Below are 22448 nucleotides of genomic sequence, written 5' to 3'. Positions count from 1 at the left end.
TGTTTACAGAACGCGGAAACGCGAGTGCGTGTACGCCATTACGTATTTAATCATCGCGTATTTCATATAATATAAATTATAAATATACAATAATAAAAAAAAAATAATAACATACACGTCCAACATACGTGTTAGTGGGTGTGTATGTGTGTGTATTTATAAATTTATGATACACACACACACACACACAGACACACACACACACTATACATGTAGAGTATTATTATTGTTATTGTGAGAACGTCGGCTCGGGTCGGGTGGGGTCGTCATCGCTTGACGTACGTTTATTTTTTTAGTTCTTCTCTCCCGATTTTTATCGTGCGGCTTTGTTATACAAGCGCCGTAATTATCGTGCGACCGGGCTACACTGCGAGCCTGGCAAATCCATCGTGTTTTGTTTGGTCCGCAATCGAGGGGTCCCCCCTACCACGGATCGGCCAGCCACCAACCTACATTACGCAGCGTACGCCACAGGATCGACCGAGGTACTCTACCTCACCCAAAACGACCGATTGGATTCGCCCGAACCTGTTTGGAGCCGTGTGGTTGATGTCAAGCGAGCGCGACGACCGTGTCCCCAGCGGAGAAGTTTTTTTTTTTTTTTCCGTAGGCGGAACACGAAAATAAATAACAAACAGTCGAAATGAGGAAGAAAAAATTTTGAAATTTCCGTCTCGTATTTCGTTTTTCTCGACAATCGTTCACAGCGTAGTCAGTGTACCCCGCGGCGCGTCCGCGACCCGTTACCATCCGCCGTGCCGTTTGTCTGACCGACCGACCGACCGATCGACCTGCCGTGTTTTTTCGAAGTTTGGTAATTTCTATCGTCTAACGCGTATCGCGTGCGACACGCACCGAGGAGTTGTGACGATGATGTACGGCGCGTGGTCGTTCGAATAACAACAACAACAACAACAATAATAATAATTTAGGATAATAAGAAAATTAAAAAACGGTGCAGATGTGTTGGTTGGAAACCATCGGTACCTTGTTGTTACCATCAGAAATATTCGACATGCAGATCTAATGGTTCTATAGTTGAGGATTTTAAAACGCCGGAAAAAGTAGGTACATAAAAATGAATATCAGTGGTATTGTTCTACGTACACATGTTTTTGATGTTTATGCTTAATTTATTTTTTATTATTATCGGTTTTGGGTCATAGACGTTGATATTTTGTCCTCACGTGGTCCGTCCATTATGACCTAATAAATAATATAACATATCTATAGGTATAAATCCATTATCTGTGCCGTCATCGTAGTGTTCCTCTCTGTAGTATTTCTCCCCAAGATAGAGGTCAGAATCGGTACGCGACACCTAATTCTTGTCATACACTATAGTTTTATTTATCTGTGAACAATTATTGTTGTAGTTTAGACCATTTTGTTTGTACATCTAGAATGACCACCCTAACATTTTTCATTGTTGTTCCATGTTTGATCTATGTTCTATATGTGAACTCCAAACGTAGAGCAAAAATCAAACTATTCAGTTTTTATTCTGTCACAATGGACAGTGTAAAGCATCATTCTTTTTAACCACACATACTGTTTGTGTATATTGTTCAAACTATACTGATTATTGTTGATGGATAAATTAAACTTGTGTGTGATCAGCTTAATTCTGGTAATTGTTGTGGTGTTGTTAGGTATTTAGTAAGTACTGAGAACTGGAAAGATAGAATATTGTGTCATAAACAACATGTTCGTGAAAATATAAAAAGTGACCGACAGACCAATATTTTACAACACTTAAAATATTGGTTTGGAATTAAATAAATACTTACCTACTAGTCAGATGGCATTTATCATTATTATCTTACCAGTTTTTAAAACATGTCCACTTATAATATATGTTAATAATTTATCTAAAGTCTTGTGGTTTTAAAGAGATCTAAAATTTAAGAACTTAAGGTCCATTTTTACTATTAATATTTATATTTCAAAATGTTGCATATAATATATTATAATACTAGGTCTACGAGAGTGTATAACCTTAATATATTTGGATTACAATCAAAATTTTGTTTTAAAATAATTTCTTGTTTATCTTTGGTGTTTACAAAATCTACATAACAATTTTATTTCAAATTAATGTTGTTAATAATTTATATTTATAATTTTTATAAAACATTGAGATCTAAGTAATCTTTTTGTGTTATTTACCTTTTGAATGTTAATTACTGCAACTGAGTTCCTCCAATTATTTATATTTCATTGAAAGTGAATTTTCATAAATGTTGAAGTTATGACCCGTTATAACATTAATTATTCATTAGTATAATATGTATAATAAGTTCACTTATTAATCAGGATACAGATATCAAATGTTGATCACAATGTTGTATTGTAATGATATCAATTACTGCGTTCACATGATGATATTAAAATCCTTGTATTCTCATTTTTTGCTTATTGTTATTAGTTGTAGTTCTTTTATATACCAGTTAAAAACAAGTTTGTTATTAAAAAACTGTTCTATTGTCATAGTTTAAAAGTAATTTGTATTGGGTTTTAATGTTTTTATTCAAATATTTATTATTTTAATCCAAATTAGCTTGGCTGTAAGATTTTTTACACAAGTAATTCAAAGATAATCTCTGAAATATCTAAGTAATGTATTGTTTGTACTAATTTTGTATTGTGCAATAACCTACTGATAAAAAATATTTTGGACTACTGATAAATTATTTTGTGAATGAAATAAGAAATATTTACTTAATTATAATTATTTATCTTCATCATCAATCATATTTATGTGTTAATTATAATATCAGCAGTTATATGTCAGTTAGTTATAATGTACTGACCTAATAAATTGTGTAAAACAATTTTTATTTTTATAATATTTTAACATAAAATAATCTGTATTTATTAAAATAATTATAAAATTGAAATAAATACAAAAGTTTAGTAGTCTTAAATCTCCATTTAATATTTACTAAATTGTTGGTAAAATTATGTAAAATATAATATTTTGAAAAGCTAATGTTGTTGAAACTAGTGAAAAAAAATGTTGTTATGTAGATTTTGATCTTAATATTAAACAGAATATTCTTAGTTCAATTTTCTTTTAAATAATAGTAGTAATTTACCTATTACAGAATTTTGTATTTTTCTTATATTTTTTAATTTTCTATGATTTAGTATAATTATCCTTTAAATATAGATATATATATTAATTACATATTAATGCATATTAATTGAATTGTATACAATCCAAAAAATTAATTTTTATACTGTGAACCTATTGTTAATACTTGAGTTATCCTTATGTTATTATGTATGATGAATGAGTACCTATGTTGTTTTATATTTTTTTTGTATTATCTCATTATCCAAAATATTCAAAACATTAACATCACTAAATTAACCTATAAATAAATTATAAATACCTACATAATTTTACATAGTATAATTTTATTTATCTCTAAATTTTAACACTATTGTTATCTCTGTGTAAAAATGTTGAATGAAAGAGTCACAAATATTATATAACTATTTGTGTATTTTATTATAATATCATAACTATTAACTATTATTAATATAAATATATTTTTACTTTGCCCAGTGATTATAAGTATTGCATAACCACTTAATACAGTGCACAATTTCTTGATGAGCTGAAAATATTTTAACATAAAACATGAGTTATTGTGATTTGTTTACTTAGTATAAGGTATGCATATTTCTTACAGTGATAAATTTTTTGTCTTGCCATAACTTATATAATATATTTAATCAAATAAAATTTTTATTGATTAAAAGTCAATTTTAATGTTATTAAAAAAAAATATGTATATACTACTTAGGTATTGTAAGATTTATCTTATATTTAATGTGTAAATGAGAATTTAGTGTTAAATTTGTAAACTTATAATAATAAATTATAAATTATGAAATCTTGATTAGGTTGGTACATCTTTTTTCTTATAAAAATACAATTGAAAAATGTCTCTTTACTTTATATATAGGTACATGGGTATATTTTATAAACAATATTATAAAATACTAAATAGTATATCCTTACTGTAAAAAAACATTATGTTGATGAACTATGCTTACAATTTATTTTATGTCTTTAAATGTTTTGGTTGCATATAAGTCATGATTAATAATTTTTCATTAATTGCATACTTTCATTTGAGATGTATGGAAATTATCCACGACTTTTATTAACAAATTAATTATATCTGTAAATTAAATAATAATAGGTTTTTATTTGATTTTTAGTGGCAAACGAAGAGATTTGGTTCAGTTAAAACTGTTATGGAAGCTGTACAACAAACAGTTATACATTTGGATCGTGCTGCCATGCCTTCACAAGCTCAAATGGCTTATTCTCAAAGAAATCCTCAAATTCATGGGTGAGTGTAAATTATAATAGTCTTGTAATTTTTTTTTTTAAGTTTGCTTTAAAATAGTCATAAAGGATTTTTTTAAATTAAAAACAACAATTTCTGTGATGTAAAATTCTCTTTAAACAACATACAACTTAGAAAATATTATATTTTCATAAAGCAATAAAACTCTACTAAATGTAAATTCATGTAGTATTGGTCAGCAATATTCACTGTGAATAAAAGTTAACCAAACATCTAATTCCGTGATTATATTCATCCCCTTATTTATTGAACAATTTAGTATCTTTATGACTGGGATATTCTAAACAACGTTTATGAAATTATTGGTTACAAATTGTATAAAGATTTATAAATTACAACACATAAGCTATCAAAACTCCAGTTACCTAACATTTAATATTCTGATAAGTTAATTATTTAGATAAACTTAATCTTTAGAGAGGCCCTCAAACAATATACAGTTAATGCTTTTGTTATGTACTTATATTGTATAGATGTATTTGATAATTAAAAAATATTAATTTTAGATGCATAATTAAATGTTTAATATTAAATTAATGAATATTTAATTAATATGAATAGTATAGTATTTGACGATTTATTGATTTTCTCTTCTTTTAGAAGAAATGTTAACCATGGTGTAGTTCAAGTACCAGGAGAAAATGGGCCATATAAGCCATCTGCTGGTACTGGCCAAGTTCATAATAATTTTGTTGGGTACCCGGCTAATATACGATATGTCTCACAACCTGTATACATGTCATCTACAACCACAGCATCAAATGTGTATAGAGATGCACCTTTTCATTCTAGAGCATTAAATGTAAGTAGTAAAACTAATATTATAAATATTTTAACTAAATTATTTTATTCCTACTATTTTAGTAGTTTTTCATTTATCAATTTAATTTATAAACTAAATAATTTTATATATATAAATATGTAAACTTATAGTGTAATCATAACTAATAATTTTCATTTTCTTTTTTAGATATCTGATAGAGGAGTTACAATAGGTGTTCCTTTTGAATTAGCTAGAAGTGATATGATGCCTACTGTAGCTAGGCAAAATCGTATATCTTTGCTGTCTGCAACAAGTGATTATTATCAACGAAGTCGCTTGCAGTAAGTTTGAATAAGTTATATTGTGTTATAATTTAGATAATTAACTTATATATTATAATTTATTATTTTAGAATGGAACATTATCGAGATGAATCATTGAATCACAATTCTCACAATACAGTTTCTATGAACTTTATGAGAGAAAGACCAGATCATGGTCCTCCGCCTCCTATGAAAAAACCAAAATTACTTCATCCTATTTCACCTCAACCACCTCTTAAAATTGATATATCTGTATGTATATAACTTTCTTACATTATTATTACGTATTTACTTATTTTATACTCATTAATACCATTCGAGATTTACTTTTTTAAATTAATGTAAGCTCATTTCATTATCATTCTAATCATTATTTAAATAAATAAATTTTTAAGATTTGGTCAATAATAATATATGAGAAATTTCTTACAGGATCCCCCATCCACAAGTGCATACAACCCTCAAGTAGAAGCTATTTCACCAACTATTGATGAACCCATGCCAGAATATAAAAAAGTTAATGACATTACTCCTAAATTAAATAAAATTGAAAGTGATATAAATAATATTACTCAAGAAATTGAAGACTTGATCAAGTTAAAAGTAAAAGCAAAAAAAAATATTAATTGATTTTTGTCTAATATCACTTTCTTTTTTTGTTTTGTCTTAGGAAAATTATGAACAAAATGAATTGAATTCAGAAGTTACTAAAATAGAACCCGAAGAAGATACGTTAAAAGAATGCGAAGAAGAAGATCCTACAAACTTTTTGACTCCAGTTCAACGAATTTATGCATCAAATAGGGTAAATATTATTGTTCTATAAAAGCCTAATAATAAAGCTTGAAACTTACTACACCAAAAACTAACAATATGAGTTAAAAAAAATCTTACAACTGCAATAAAATGAATAATTTATATGAGAATATATAAGCAATGCATAGTTATTCATACATTTGTAAAATATGCATTTTCTATGTATTAATAGTTTTTTTTATTTAATAAAAGAATATTTATAATCTGTGCTTATGTTGGACAATATTACAAATTAAAAAATGTGTTGAATAAATACAAGATGATTTACAACAATGAGAATGAAACTATCCTGTAATAAAACATAATATGTTCTTTTTTATTTATAAAACAAAAATTCTATTTTTTAATTTAAAATATATACAGGGTCCGGCAAAAAACCTCTCATATTTCAAGAGTCAGTTGCAAATAAACAAACAAAGAAATAGAAAAAAAAAATTTATTTTTAAATATATATATATTTTAATTTTGCATATCAGCAAAAATATTATTAAATATCTATCAAATTAAACTGGAAAATTGTAAACATTGTTATTTTTATTTAATTATAAATTGAAGTGATTTTCACTTATTATGTTTCATTATTTTACTTTAGGGAAAATATTTTTCAAGTATAAAATTTATTAATAAATATTATGCCATTTTTAATTATTTATTTTAAACATTATATTGGTTAAGTGGTGTCCTCCATTGTTAACACATTCACAAAGCCTTTCCCGATAGTTTTCTACACCTATTCATGTTATTGCTGGTGTTATGAAGGCCAATGCCTGGTGTTTTTAAGGGTGCGGGGTGATGATTGTACACTGTTCCTTTAAATATCCCCAAATCACAGGGTGATCACGTAATTTAAATATTTTTTTAATTCACGTTTTATTTTCATTATTTTTTGTTTGTTTTTATTTCATTTTTTTGTTTTTTATTCCTTGCCATTAAAATGGCACGTATACCACTATCCATCGATACCCTCTCCACTGTTGTATCACCACCACAACTCGCACAGCACTATTTCTAAATAAGGGAGGTTTTTTTGACTGACCTTGTATATAAAGTGTTTAATTTTAAAAATTAATAAAACTTAATAAAATTTACAAATAAATTCTTTTTTAATTTGAGTTGATGTATTATTATATTCATGCTAGATTAGGTTTTGAATATGCAGTTACCTAAATACAATATGCATGATACCCAACTAATAAGTAATAGAAATACAATAATTGTTCATAAATATGCTGTATAGACCATATTTTATTAGATGTACACATTAAGTTGGAGTAAAAAATAATACTATAGAAATACTATAACCTAATATATATTTTATAAAAATGAAAATTTCCATTACATTGACCGGATAAGTTTTTAATATTTACATTATTTATAATTATAAAGATGTTTTGATTTTTAACCATTAATAACTTATTAAAAAATGTAAATGTTAAACATTTATCCAGTTAGTGCACAGGAAATATTCATTCTCATGAAATATATTATTACCTTTGCCTTAAACTGAACCAGAGAGTTGTAATCATGGAAATAAGGAATATATTTTTTTCTAATATTAAGTAGGAGATAGATAGAGAAAACTAATGTCGGTGTGGTGGCCCTTTAAGTGATTTACATTTTACATTAAAAAATAATATAATTTTAAATATGGTAATTTATATTTTGTAAATAATATTATATGGGAATGGAAATTTTTTGGGATACATTAAATTCAGAGGATATAAAGTAAGAATTTTTAACATCGTGTTTTGTACTTTATAACTGAAATTTTACACTTTTAAATAGTTTTTCAGAATTAATACTTTTAGATGTGTATATGAAATTAATAATAATATTAACTAACAGCCATTTTTTTTATGTTCATTAAATTTTTTTGTAGTGAGTTAGAAGGTATGATAAACAAATTGGCTCATATGATCACCTAGAAAAAGTAATTCATATTATTTCAAGCTAAAATTGAATATGTTAAATTTATCAGTTTAATAGAAATACCTTAATAAATAATATGAATTGGTTTGAATAGCTATTTCTAAACTTTAAGGGCATAATATTTCATATTTTCATGAAGCCTTTTTTTTAAAAAACATTAATTGTAAATTAATGGTCAATGTAATATTTATTTTTGGGCATATATATACTCTAAACAATATCATAAAATGCTTTAAAAATGACTTTTAAAAATATCTTCTCATAGTTCTATTATTACAATTTATATACTATTTAAGAATAAAATGTTTAGCACAACTTAAATCTTGAATGTTTAAAATATATACAATTTTTATGTTTATAAACTTGAATTTTAGAAAAAAGCATTGGAATCAAGAATGAGCCTTGAAAAATTTGCCAACAAAACTGATCTTGTAAGTATATTTTAATTTTATTATTTTTAAAAAAAAAATAATAAAAATGATTTACTTTTAATGTGTGAATCAATTTTACATCATTCTTTTATTTTTAATTTATTATTATGCTCATTATTGTTATTAACTTTTGAGTCAATACTACTTAACCTTATCACTAAAATAATGTGCATAATTTCATTGTATAAATTAGTAATAGCTTAAAATTAATCTACATTTTAAAAATAAAATTGATATTATGCATACTAATTGTAAGTCCTTACAATTAATGTTTTTGAATTATAACAAAATATTTAACACTGTTATCCATTGTTGCAATATGTAAATTCGGGTCAAAAAACAAACAATTGTGGTTTTATATTTCTTATATGTTTTGGTTTCAGTATGAACTAAAACTACTTATGAGAACCTTCCATTAAATTTTTAAGTTTTTGGCTATGCAATAATAATTGCCATTTAAATAAAAAAACTTTAATCACCTAATAATAGCTCAATGATTACAGCATATGATATAATGTTATATATTTTGTCAAGAACTGGTTTTGAGTATATTATATTCTTGTTTTACCCAATTGTTTTGAAAAGTACTGGGTATTTTTACTTTTGACCTCCTAAGTTCAATTTTAAAATCAATACATTTTTTCAGAATCTATAAGTTTTATTAAAGTAATGGTTTTAAAATAAATGTTTTTTTTTTAAAATTATGTTTAATCTATTTTTTATTTTGCAGCCTTTATATAATCAACCATCAGATGCTGATATTTATCATGAAAACAGGAGAAAGTAAGAATATTATGATTAATTGATAATGTTTATTAAATATCCTTGATATCAATCTTTCAAAAGAATATTATAATAGATAAATAAAATATATTTGATAAATTTGAACTTGGATAAAAAAAAAAATAATTGCATTTAGCATTTGTTATCTCCATTCTATGAATGAACATAACACATTTTACGTTTAACAGAACTAATTTTGTGTTACCTTTAAAATATTGGCTGAATTTATTATACAATATAAGCTCCATTACAAGTGTTCCATGTCAGTTTTTTACAATGTTATAATTTAAAATCAATTTTTTAACTTGTTTAAAAATAAAAATATCACTAAAAACCACCTTACTAACAGCTTATATTTTTATTTTTAAGTTTGATAATAAGTCAATTCACAATATTACAGTTAACAACAAAAATTGATTTTGTTAAACGTAAATTTGTATACATTTGAAAAGATATATTATATAAAAATCAAATTATGAGAAAAAGAACATTTTACTTAGGAATAATTTATTACAAATTTGAAGATATGTCAATTTGCTACAAAATTAATTTAACATAAAATAAAGTAAGAATCTGCTACAAAAACTTTGCTGTTATACATGTGTAGTACAAAATAATATAAATGCAATATATATTGCAGTTATAGAATCCTTTTAAGATGTCAACATTTCCATATGTGTTTTTTGTTAAAATGTATAACATGGCAGAAAATTACATATTTTTATTAATTTAACTCCATTTTTAATGTCAATTTGTGAATTGACTTAGAAAGTTAGAAATTGAATGGAGGCTTTTTATCATATTTTAATTTCAAAGCAAGTTTAGATTTTATTAAAATTATAATTTTTTTGTAAATTTGTATATGTTTAATTACTTAAAAATAACTTTTATAATGTATAAATAGGGGAGCTAGATAATATACTAAACTTAAAATTAAATAATAAGTCATTTCATTCAATATGAAAAATAAAAAAGTGATAATTGATATGGATTCTTTTAAAAGTTTGATATGCTTAATTATCCATTTTGTGCACTAATGCAGAATTAGTCAGATAAATATATAACATGTGGGTAAACTTGCTCCAATTATACAAAATCATGATTTATTTGAGTTAATATTTTTTGTTTTATAAAAAATTTAATAATCATTTTATTATTAGGTATTCATTATTTAAGTCGACATTATTGGAACATCTAAGGAAAAAGAAAATGGAACAATTACAAAAGAAAAACGAAATTACTGAAACATACTCTAAACTTTATAAAGATTGGATTCGTAGAGTGGAAAAAATTGAAAGCTCACAAAAACGAAAAGCTAAGGAAGCAAAACATAGAGAATTATTTGAAAAAGTATTCCCAGAGTTAAGAAAAGCACGTGAAGATAAAGAAAGGTTTAATAGAGTTGGTGCTCGTATTAAAAGTGAAGCAGATTTAGAAGAGATCATGGATGGTTTACAGGAACAAGAGGTGAGTTTATAAAAAAAAGTATAATAACTAAAATTAATTAGTAGTAAGGTATATTTACTTTTTATGAATAAACTTGGTAATTTTCAATTATTTCTACAAATGATTTTCTGGTTATCTTAATTTTTATTATTGTGACTCAACAATTGCTCACCAGACATCTTGATAGTAATTTGGTTATGTTCGCTGACGTTAAGATCATAATCACCTATTAATTTGAATTCTAGCTGAGTAGTTAATTATTTAGTTCCTATTTTCTAAAATATATATTATTTTTTACAAGTTTAATATAATTTTTCATTGTGTGTACCTTTTTATGATTTGTTAAAAGATTTTAATTTTTTATAAAACGATTATTTGATTATTAAAAAGTATATACTAGTATATACTAAAAGTTATATTACTTTTTTAATAACAATTTATGTTTAGATATGGGAGTTTAGGATAATTTAATTATGATAACCGGATAGTAGTTCACTACATCTTTAAGTAGTTGTGATATCAAAAATCTATAAGGTTCCATTAATTCTAAATAATATATTCTAAATTTAGATGGAAGACAAAAAAATGAGGTCTTATGCAGTTATACCACCGCTTATGTTGGATCCGCATGAACGACATTTAACTTATTTGAACAACAATGGACTTGTATTGGACTATAAAACAGAGTATAATGAGAGGAAGTATGTCAATATTTGGACACAACAAGAAAAAGATGTGTTTAAAGATCGTTTTATTGCTCATCCCAAGAATTTTGGTGCAATAGCATCTTATCTAGATAAAAAATGTCCTTCTGATTGCGTTCAATATTATTATTTAAGCAAGCCTAAAGAAGAGTACAAAAGATTATTACGTAAGCATTAATATTAAACCTGATATAATTTAATAACTTCTTTTAAAAATAATTTAATTTTGTAGGCAAAGCTAAATGGCAAGCAAGACGTCGTACTGCTCAAAATCGAACACCTGCTAATAGTTCATTGAATTCGTTAGATATTTTAAATTCGACTTCGATAGGTGTTACAACTAGGCTCCAACGAGAGCGTCAAGGTAGTGAAGCAGCATCATCAAATTTAGCACAAGTTTCAGCAGCTCAAAATGCAATACCTGAAAATGAAGAAACTCCGGTATCCGTAGAAGTTGAAGTTGCTACTGAGCAAGGTGCTAATAATGAAACTGAAAATTTATTAACCAATAAAGACCAAAGTAATGAGTCTGTTAAAAATTTGATACAGCCGTCAGTTACGTCACATACAAGGTAAATACAGTTAATATTAAGTTAAAATTAATTTATATCAATATCGCTTGTAAGATCATTCAACTGTTAAATAATTGATAGACACTAAAATATAGTAATAATTCTTAATGGTCACCTCAAATTTTCTGTAATTTATTTTGGATTTTTGGGTGATTGTTAAATATCAAAGTTTTGTCTGTATAATACAGTAACAAAAATAATTTAAAAAGAACATAATTTGGTTTGAAAAAATCAATGAGCAAAATATGTATTTATTTAATAATAATATCATGTATTAGACTTTATTGGTACAATATTCTTCATTGATAATCAATACATTAATTAAATAAAACAAGTTCATTAATAATAGTTTCACAGTTTTCACAATGTTGACTATTTTTATTTATACTTAATTATTTTTAATACATTAATTAAAACCATATAAATATAAAATAAAAAATACATTTTGTGTATACTATAACATTAGTTAATGAATTTCACATCAATATAATTTATTTAATTCTTAGAATAACAAATAAACATGTTCATTTTATTTAAACTATACTTTTTAGTTTTTGTATAATACCCTTCAATTAAATTTATAAAATTTAAATTATTATCATATTATTTTTCTTGTATATTTTATTAATATACAACAATAATATGAATGTTGTTTAGTGAATTAAAGCCTGAATCCAAAAAGAAAGAAAGACGAAAAGATGATAAATTAAAAGGAGAAAATACAAGTACAACTGATGAAGAATTAATGGATTCTCAACGTAAGTTTAATTTTTTTTTATTTTAAGTTAATACAATAACTATTAATTTATATTAAAAAAAAAAAAAAATTAGAATTTATTTATTTTACAATATTTTTTATGTTTATGAACAAAATAATAACTTGGGAATTTTGATCCACATTGCCTGCATGGGTAATATTGAATTGAAGGATTATTTTTTTTATCTGATTTATTATCAATTATATTTATATTTAAGTGTCTATTAATATGTTTTTCATAACAGTACTTACTTTTAAATGGATGATTACAATATTCACAGTTATATGATTGTTTTAGTGTTGTTCTTTTTTCATCACCTTTATAGTTTTCATTAAGAACTCTATAAAATTGAACTGGCCCATCACAACTTGCTACATCCAAAATTATATTTTCTTTGCGAATTGGTGGCTTGAAATTAGATTCTTCTGATATTTTTAGTGTTCTGTTTTCATTTGGTTGCTGTATTACTGATGCATCTATAAATGATGGTAGTTTTGCGATAGGTTTTATTATATTTTGATCTTGAGTTACTAAAAATTGTCGACACATATCTGATGCTTGTGGCATGTGAAGAGTGTGTGTAGCTAAAAGAACAGAATGTATATTTTCATTATTTATTTTAAGTATTCCTGTATAAATGTATGATAATATTATTGAAAAAGTATCATCAGTAATGTTAGGAAGAAATACTTTATTAGTTTCACAATTTTGTAATAATTTAAAATAACCACTGTACTGTGCAAGAAGTTCTCGATGAGATATAAAAGCACGAAATCTGTTATTTAAAGACATAACATAGATAGTTATGTCAGGTGCCATAAAACGGTACATGATTGTTGGCAGTATCGTAATGAAACTGAAATAATGATAGTTGTTAAAATATTCATCCGTGGTAAAGTTTACAGCCCCTATTGGTTGATGAGAGGAGCTCTCTCTAGCAGCTTTTCTGGTCCGTTTAATTTTAATACTACACATGACTGATTCTTATTCTGACAATATTTACTACCTCGTTATCCATGTACCCTTTGTTTATCTTGTATTCCCATGAGTATTTCTTTAACCTTCAATTAATTATGGTATTAAAATTATATTCCATCAGTATTTAAAAATAAATATTAAATAACCTATAATGTATTTTAAATAAAATTGAAAAAAAAATTAAGTATACGGTAATTAAATTATACATATCAATTAATGTATTGTACAAATAGTATAATAATATAACAAAATAACTGAAACTTAAAGATATTTGTTAAATAAATAACACTTTAATATATAGTATTATACATAATATAATACATTTAAATATTAAATAGTAATTCTTAAGATAATAAAATGCATATGAAATCTTTATTTTTTAATTGAAAAAAATGATTTTTACCTATTTTATTTTATTTATTATTTTACTTGAGTGTATGTATATTTCAAGCATAAAAGTTTCTAATAGTCAGGAGATTAAAAATAACATTTCTAACTTAATTAATTATTTAAAAAAGATGTACATTAAATTATTTTAATTTTGCATATCAGCAAAAATATTATTAAATATCTATCAAATTAAACTGGAAAATTGTAAACATTGTTATTTTTATTTAATTATAAATTGAAGTGATTTTCACTTATTATGTTTCATTATTTTACTTTAGGGAAAATATTTTTCAAGTATAAAAGTTTTCTTGAAAATAGGAAATTAAAAATAACATTAATAACTTAATTAATTTATCAAAAGAGTGTACATTAAATTATTTTAGTTTTTGCATATCAGCAAAAATGTTAAATACCTATCAAATTAAACTGGCAAACTGTGAAATGAAAAATTATTTACCCAGCAATTTATACTCTTCAATTAGCTTTATTCCCTCCGGAATATGAGAAGTCTGTTCAATTATGTAATGCTAGCACAAATGTTTCTACGGTTGGGGGAACTGTAGTATTTTCCACTCTCTGGGGAATTTATTTATGGTGCTGTGTTTACAACATCAAATGAATATTTATTAAAAAGTAAATTACTTTTTATTAATGTATTTTATATTTAAGTGAGAAATAAATTTATAAAATCTGTAACTTAGTCATTATTTGTTTATTGTGATAGTTGGATAGAGTAGAACCCCTCTCGTTCACCACTTCGGTTGATCCGACCATAGTATTATCAATTTGAATAATTTAAAAACACATTTAGATTTTCCAATTTATAGTAGATGTATAAAATTAATTGATAGTTTAATATTTCCTTTATTAGGGTTCTGTATATTCTGATAATCCGACATTTTTTGTGTTCTGACCACACCCCTAGTCACAAACGTGACAGATTCGAGAGGTTCTACTGTAAATCAATTATTTGATCCTCATTTTTTGAAATAATATAAAAAATTTTATTTTTAAATAATTTATTTATGATTATTGCATTGAAAACAAAACAGTTCTTAATATTTTGATAATCCTCATAAATTAAACACTAATATAAATTCTATAAAATTAACTTAATTTGATTTTGACATAAACAGTTAAATTAGTTAATAAACCTATTACAACTTATTTTGCATTATACTGATATTGATATAATATTAATTTCTCAGTATATTATTAGGTAAAATAATTAAAAATAGAATCAACTATACACATATTTAACTAATGGTTATTATTATTACTAATCATTATAGATGAAACTGGGTCAAAAGGAGATGTACCTAAAGGTATGTGTGCTGTTTGTAAAGCAGAAAATGTGGCATGTCCCAGGACTCTTAATCCATCAGATGCAGCACAATATGGTGTGAAGCCAGAAGATATTATTCCAGGAGCTCGGGTTTGCAATACTTGCCGTTGTAAAGTGGTTCGATCCCAAAATCGTCGTGTAATATATTGTCCATTACCATCCTGCCCCACTGTTCAATCCAATAATAGAAGACCTGTTAAAAGATTGCGCCCATTACCTGCTAAATGGAATACTGCTCAAGATATCATTGCTTCAGAATTTCGTAAGTTACTAGTTTATAATAATTGTTTTATTATTTAAATTAAAACATTTTTATTATATTTAGAAATTGGTCCAACAACAACAAAATGTTGTTCAGCTTGCTTTAATCGTATCCAAAGACGATTAATGGCACTTGGTGTAGTAGGAACATCAAACAATATTAGTACTGATACTTTAGATGGCTGGACTGATGAAGAGACTAATGCATTAAAGAAAGGAATTCGTGAACATGGCACTCGTTGGAGTGAAATAAGCAAATTAGTTGGACAAAATAAAAGCCACTATCAGTGCAAAGAATTTTATTTTAGTTTCAGAAAAAAGCTAGGCTTAGACCTTTTGGTACAGGAGTATAAAAAGGTAAAATTTATTATATTAATTAAATTTAAATTTTAAAAAATAAATAAATAAAAAAATATTCTTTTAGACAAACGGAAGTGAACAAAAGCCTGCTCTAACAGATGAGGAAGAGTCTGGGTCAAGTACTTCTAGCTGTGATGAGACTAATCTTGTATTGTGTGACAGTGATACTCAAAGTGCACCTTCACCAACAAACACTTTACCACAATTATCTCCTCCGCATGATACAACTAGCCCACCACAAGCTAAATTGACAGTTAAAGAGTCACGAGATAATGAGAATTCTAATCGTTCCACTGTTGTCAAAGAAGATTATGATAGTTCAGCTACTGAAACTGCAGATGAAGGAATTGGAGGTACTGCTGAAAACGAGTCTAATGTATTGCAACATTCCAATAATGAATCGGAAAAAAAAGAAAAGATTGTAACTGATTTAAGCGTGTCAGATATTTTATCTGATGTAATTGAAAAACAATTTACAAAAGAACATTCGAACCGAGAGGTAAAAATCTTGAAATTTTTGTTATTAGTTTATAATAGATTATTTTTATTTACCTATTTATTTTTTATATTTATATGTGTATATAGAAAGAGAATGGTTCTATGCCTACCATATCATCCATACTTTTGGATCCTGAATATCCAATTAAAGATAGAAATACAGGATCTAGCAATAATGAAAACAAACAACAGTCAATGGCTACCATATCAGTGGTTCCAACACCACCTCGAGAACTTCACAACAAAGATGGTTTAGTAGTTGTTCAAGTACAATCTTCTAAAATTTCTGAAGTTAGAGTTCCCGAAGGTGTAACTCTTGATTTAAGTATCAAAAGACCTAGAGAAGGAGATTCTTATTCTGATCCTCTGCCAATTAAACATGCACAACCACCACCACCACCTGGCGCTATGTATAGAACTCCTCCCACACAAATTCATGAAACAAATACATTTTATTCTCCGCAGGTAACTTTTAATTTTATAATTTGTAAAACTATTATTATATTATAAATGGATTTCAGTATGCTGAATTGGGACGAAGTGGTAAACAAGGTGAAATATATTGGACAAAAATATCACCAGCAAGTAATCATGTCATGGTTCATCCGTCACAGTCTGTTCCTCATGTAACTGTTAAACAAACATCGCACATAAAATTACCTAATAAGGTTTGATTATTAGAATTCGTACTTTTTGTTTACTTAAAGTTGGTTAAACTATTTTTAATTGGCTAATTTTAATAGGTAACATCACCTCAGTTATCTGTAGCAAATGTTGTTTCATCAAAGTTGTCTCCTAATATATTGAATAATAACTCAAAAGCAACAGGATCCATCATGCATGGAACTCCTGTCTCAGCTGCAACTTTATATATGCCACCACAATCTAACCGTTATTCTCAGCCATCACAAGCTCCGGGTGGTTCTATTACTCAAGGTACTCCTGTTCATCAACGTATGTTACACAATTCAAATCAAAATATGAATGCAGATTATTATCAAAAACGCAATCCACAACCTCAATATCAAACAAGACAGCCTCATTATAGTGAGCAACGACAAATTATTATGAATGATTATATTACTTCACAGCAAATGCATTCTAATGTTGCTGCTCAATTTCCTCGAGTTCAAAAACCTCCAGTTACTAGTCCAATGTACTATCAACCAACTCGCCAAGGTGTAATACAGCGTCATAATACTGCTCCTAAAGCAACATCTCCACAAACTTATCCTCCGGGACATGAAGCATTAGGATCTTTAGTAGATGTTGCAATAAGACAACCCAGCTTACCTGTACCTTTGAATCATTCTGAAGATAGACACAGAGAACAGGATCGTTATGTAAGAGGGTCTCCAGCACCAAAACCACATATGTACAGAGAACAACAAAGACATGAGCATATGCAAAGAGAACGTGAAATAGCTGTGCAAAGAGAGCGAGAAATGCAAGCAGTTGCACAACTTAGAGAACAGCAACAAAGAGATCAGTATATTAGGGATAAACAAATGATGCATCATCGGCTTACTCCTGAACAACATTCAAGGATGGTAGCTGCATCATTTCAACATCAACAACAACAACAACAACAACAACAACGGCAACAGGAACAACCAAGAGTAATGCAAATACCTTCTACTGTTTCTTCATTTCAACAATCTAGGTCAAATACTCCAGTATCTAGGCATCAAGAACCACCATCCAATATACAAAAGTATAATTAATTCCATTCCTGGATTTATGTAAACCAATACATGTATATATTTATATGTTTTTGTTTTATTTTTAGTAGAGATAATGCTAGTAGTGGAAGATCTTCAAGACAAGGTACAGAACCTCATGCGTTAACTGCAGCTAATTTAATTGATGCCATTATCACACATCAAATAAATCAGAGTAATGATGGAACTGGACATCCTCCTAATGCTGCTCCAGTTACCAATCAGTCCCATGTTCAACAACAACGAGCTGGTGATAAGTTATTTCAAGTAAGTTGTAAATAAAATAATATTTATTTTAATACCTTTACTAATTAATTTATAAACATTTTATTTTCTACAGTCATTCCCAGAAGCAAATGAAAAACAAAATTTAAAACCACGAGCTAGTCCGGAAATGAGTCGTCCTGGAGAACCATATCCACCAGAACACCCTTTTAAAGAATATCCTTTTAATAATATGTTAGCTGCAGGCTTTGAGCCTCATACTTGGAAACTTCGCCGTGCTTTACAACAGAAAGAGTTTGAGCAACAAATGAAAGATGACAACAATCGAGTTCGTTTTTATCCAACTCAAGCGGATATACCTTTGGCTTTATCACCTTTAGATTATGTTAAAAATCGGATTGTTGAAGTAATGCGCACATCAGATGATGATAACAAAAATGAACAGGCTTACACTTATCCATTTTCTGCTGCAATCAATATGTCTGCATCAGCTACACAAAAAAATAATGAATCATCTGATCCAAATGGTGGTGGTGGTGGATCTATGTTAACAGCCCAATATGAGCCGATGTCTGATGAGGATTAGCTCTTCCATAACACAGGGTACATATGTGTTTAAAAAGATTTTTATGTTTAAAAATCTAGTCTAGTTTATTTATTTTTTACTTGTTAACCCAATTTAACAATAATAATCATACAATGTAATTCTACTACAAAACTTATTTATGTTTTGCTTGTTAAGTAAGTGTATCATCGTCTACATTACATTTTATATAACAAATATGAAATTTCTATGTACTTTTGAAATAAGAATTTATATAGAACTTATTTCATTTAAATATCATAATAGTTTTTACATGGTTACTAATTTTTGGGACACAATATTAATTAATTAAAAAACAATAACCATTTAAATTCTGTGAAACTTAATATCTGATTGGTTGACACAACGCATAATTGTCTTATTAAAATTTATAATATGCTAAAAAATTACATTTATTATACAGCTCATTTGTTATTATTTAATAAATTTAACCTAATAGTACATTTATTTGTACTAATATTTATTTGTTATTTGTGTCTTTTCGAAATAATTTTGCGTGTATTTTATAAAAACTTCCTATACTTAGAAATCATATTTTATTTTTAAAGACTCCTTGTAAAACCAATTGCACTTAGATTTGAGTGTCAAAATGTATTACTTTTTTTTTTAATACTCTACACAATGCCTAAATAAATAATTGTTTTGGTATGATAAATGGAATTATTTGTATTGTAATATTTTACATAAAACAAAATTTTACAAAATTATAAATACTTTATTTTTATTTAATTGTATATTATTGATAAATTTATATTTTTTTAGTTTCATAAACTAAAAATAATACATTTTTTTATTCTTGATTAAACAATATCTTAAAATGAAGAAATTGAATCTAGCATCCACAATGGTTGATCAAATGTTAATTTAATTAAGTAAATATTTTAATATTTAGGTAATATTGCTATTTAAATAAATATAGTTGAAATCAATTTTATTACAAAATATATAAAAATTTCGATTTAAGTCTAAAAATTGTGTTTTGTTCATTTTTTAAATGTAGAATCTTTTAATTTGTCATATGAAAACAATAGAACGTGTAGCATATAAAAATAAAATTATGTTCCAAAATAAAAGTTCCGTGATAATAATGTTTTGTGTCAACTGTTTAATTTATTCAATATTAATCAGTTATCATAAACTAGCTTACATTTTACCATTGATAATAATAATAATCAATGATTTTACTAACCAAAAACTGTTAGTATGCAACACATTTTTTGTTTTTATTTACTCATTAAGCTTTTATTTGTATGTATGGTAAAACCAATTATAACTTTCAATGTATATTAATCTTATTTTAACATGTAAATTCCCTCCATTTTTTTTCTAGGTAACAAAATGTAAATAATAGGTTAAACAAAAATATTACTTTTATAAGCATTTTATTTATTTTTTATCATTTTTTTTTTATTGTTGAAAATTTGTAAGTAATGGTGTAATTGTATAAATTGCAATATTTTTAGTTTTGAATTAACAATATTTGTATTGTGTAAATGTAGTAATCATACGAGTTGGAGGACATATAAGTTTTTTTTTTAAAAAACCTAACAGTTGTGATAAATATATTGATCTATTATTAGGTATTTGTTATCCAAATGATTTAATAAATGTGATGAAACAAAACATTTATCATGTTTTAATTAATTTAATTTTCTTATTTTGTTAAGCATACTAAATTAAAATAATTAAATTATAATATTCTTCCTACGGTTTAAGATATACCTAAGTCCTAAATACCTTTTCTAATTGGTTCCCCCTTACATAATAATATGTAGTTTTATATTTTGTAACATTTGATTACATGTTGGTTACCAACTGAGGTTAAAGTTGTTTTCATATGATTGTTATTGTATGGTAGTTTATATATGGTATTCTTTTTTTCCATTGATTCAGCAGCTTGTTTAGTAAGTTGCATACATGGCTAAATATATTTAGCCATGGTTTTATAGTAGTTGCTAAATCTGGGCAAATTACAAAAAGTTAAGGTAATTGTATAAAGAATCACACTAACAAATATAGGTGTAGACCAGTGGTCTTCAATCTTTTTGATACGCGACTCAATTTTTTTTTATCATACATTTTTTGCGACCCATTCCAACTTTATTAGCCAAAAAAAGTTCGAATTGCTTAATAGGTAATATTTAATTGTTACATATTATAAATAAAATGTATTTTTAATATTTTAAACAGTAGACTTATTACCACCCAATCTTAAAGCTTACGTGACCTATAGTTTGAAGACCATTGGTGTAGATTATAGTACTTTACCTACCTATAGTTTTTGACCTTTGTTTAATTTAATGTGACATCCTATTTTACAAACTATAATGTCTTTGTATAAAAATATTTCAAACAATCAAAATACAGAAATTTATTTTTATAAAATTTTTTTTTTTATGTTTGTTTATTGATATTCATATAAGATATTGTCTCTGCAAATGTGTTATTTTCCGCATAACACAAAAATTTTAATACAAAGAAAAACTACTTTTACTCAGTTATTTTATTAAAGCAAATTTTACTGATAAAATTTGATCCAGGGCAATTATAATTTACACTTAAAATGTTCATAATATCTTAAAAAATAGAATATAAAAAAAACCTCACGAGGTACTTATAATATAGATAATATTTTTAACTTTAAATAAGACACCAAATTTATTAACTTAGACTTTAGAGCCACAGAGTAATAAAAACAATTTATTTATTAATCCATATAATATAATATGGTACCTATTTGCTATACTTTCATCGCCATGTGAGTCTACTGTGTATTAATAAATATATTTAAAGTTAGATGGTACTTCGTTCCATTATTAATATTATTTTAAATATCAATAATTTTAAGGATATTTATTAATAGGTAAATAACATTAATTATAAAATATAAAAAATATAAAAGTATTTTTGATTATGATTTGGAAATTTCATTATATCAATCCTATGTATCGTGATGTTACAATTAATCTTTTACAAATAAGCGTCTGTAAGTAGAACAGAAAATATAGACACCCTTTAAATGTGTAAGACTTCTAATCTTACTCTGAAGTCTAAACATCCAATATCGGCAATATCTATGAAGTAAGTTGTACTGTTACAAATGATTTGTAAAATTAAAAATATTGAGTTATATAATTAGCCCGTATAGTTATT

General features: G+C 26.0%; 2 protein-coding genes across 5 annotated transcripts; one reads left to right on the top strand and one right to left on the bottom strand.

Moving 5' to 3' along the window:
* Positions 1-477: 477 nt before the first annotated feature.
* Positions 478-20920, top strand: LOC132920469 (nuclear receptor corepressor 1-like). 4 transcript variants are annotated; one of them, XM_060982878.1, is made up of 21 exons: positions 478-1064; positions 4237-4370; positions 4992-5190; positions 5359-5492; positions 5564-5726; positions 5907-6077; positions 6145-6279; positions 8594-8650; positions 9381-9433; positions 10594-10900; positions 11450-11750; positions 11816-12155; positions 12813-12913; positions 15574-15888; positions 15952-16244; positions 16312-16746; positions 16833-17210; positions 17267-17413; positions 17489-18459; positions 18535-18733; positions 18807-20920. In XM_060982878.1, exons 2-21 carry the CDS (start codon positions 4273-4275, stop codon positions 19275-19277), a joined length of 5268 nt encoding a protein of 1755 aa, XP_060838861.1. In that variant the 5' UTR covers positions 478-1064; positions 4237-4272; the 3' UTR covers positions 19278-20920. The 4 variants fall into 4 exon arrangements, with proteins under 4 accessions (XP_060838861.1, XP_060838862.1, XP_060838860.1 ...); XM_060982879.1 differs by having other exon boundaries at positions 4989-5190; positions 18538-18733; XM_060982877.1 differs by having other exon boundaries at positions 478-1068; positions 4989-5190.
* Positions 12894-13888, bottom strand: LOC132920471 (zinc finger and BTB domain-containing protein 44). Its single transcript, XM_060982880.1, has one exon. It carries the CDS (start codon positions 13886-13888, stop codon positions 12983-12985), a length of 906 nt encoding a protein of 301 aa, XP_060838863.1. The 3' UTR covers positions 12894-12982.
* Positions 20921-22448: the final 1528 nt, after the last annotated feature.

This window comes from Rhopalosiphum padi, chromosome 2 (assembly GCF_020882245.1).
Source record: "Rhopalosiphum padi isolate XX-2018 chromosome 2, ASM2088224v1, whole genome shotgun sequence".
Classification (NCBI taxonomy): domain Eukaryota; kingdom Metazoa; phylum Arthropoda; class Insecta; order Hemiptera; family Aphididae; genus Rhopalosiphum; species Rhopalosiphum padi.
The sequence above is the reverse complement of the archived record's forward strand: the minus strand, read 5'-3'. Positions and strand labels throughout refer to the sequence as shown.

What these genes read in the sequence shown, in the direction of transcription:
- LOC132920469 (XM_060982877.1), top strand. Translation starts at nt 4,273, where the DNA reads ATGGAAGCTGTACAACAAACAGTTATACATTTGGATCGTGCTGCCATG. An exon ending in GAATTTATGCATCAAATAGG is followed by an intron (nt 6,280 to 8,593) that starts GTAAATATTATT and finishes CTTGAATTTTAG; the next exon opens with AAAAAAGCATTGGAATCAAG. An exon ending in TCAGTTACGTCACATACAAG is followed by an intron (nt 12,156 to 12,812) that starts GTAAATACAGTT and finishes AATGTTGTTTAG; the next exon opens with TGAATTAAAGCCTGAATCCA.
- LOC132920471 (XM_060982880.1), bottom strand. Translation starts at nt 13,888, where the DNA reads ATGTGTAGTATTAAAATTAAACGGACCAGAAAAGCTGCTAGAGAGAGC.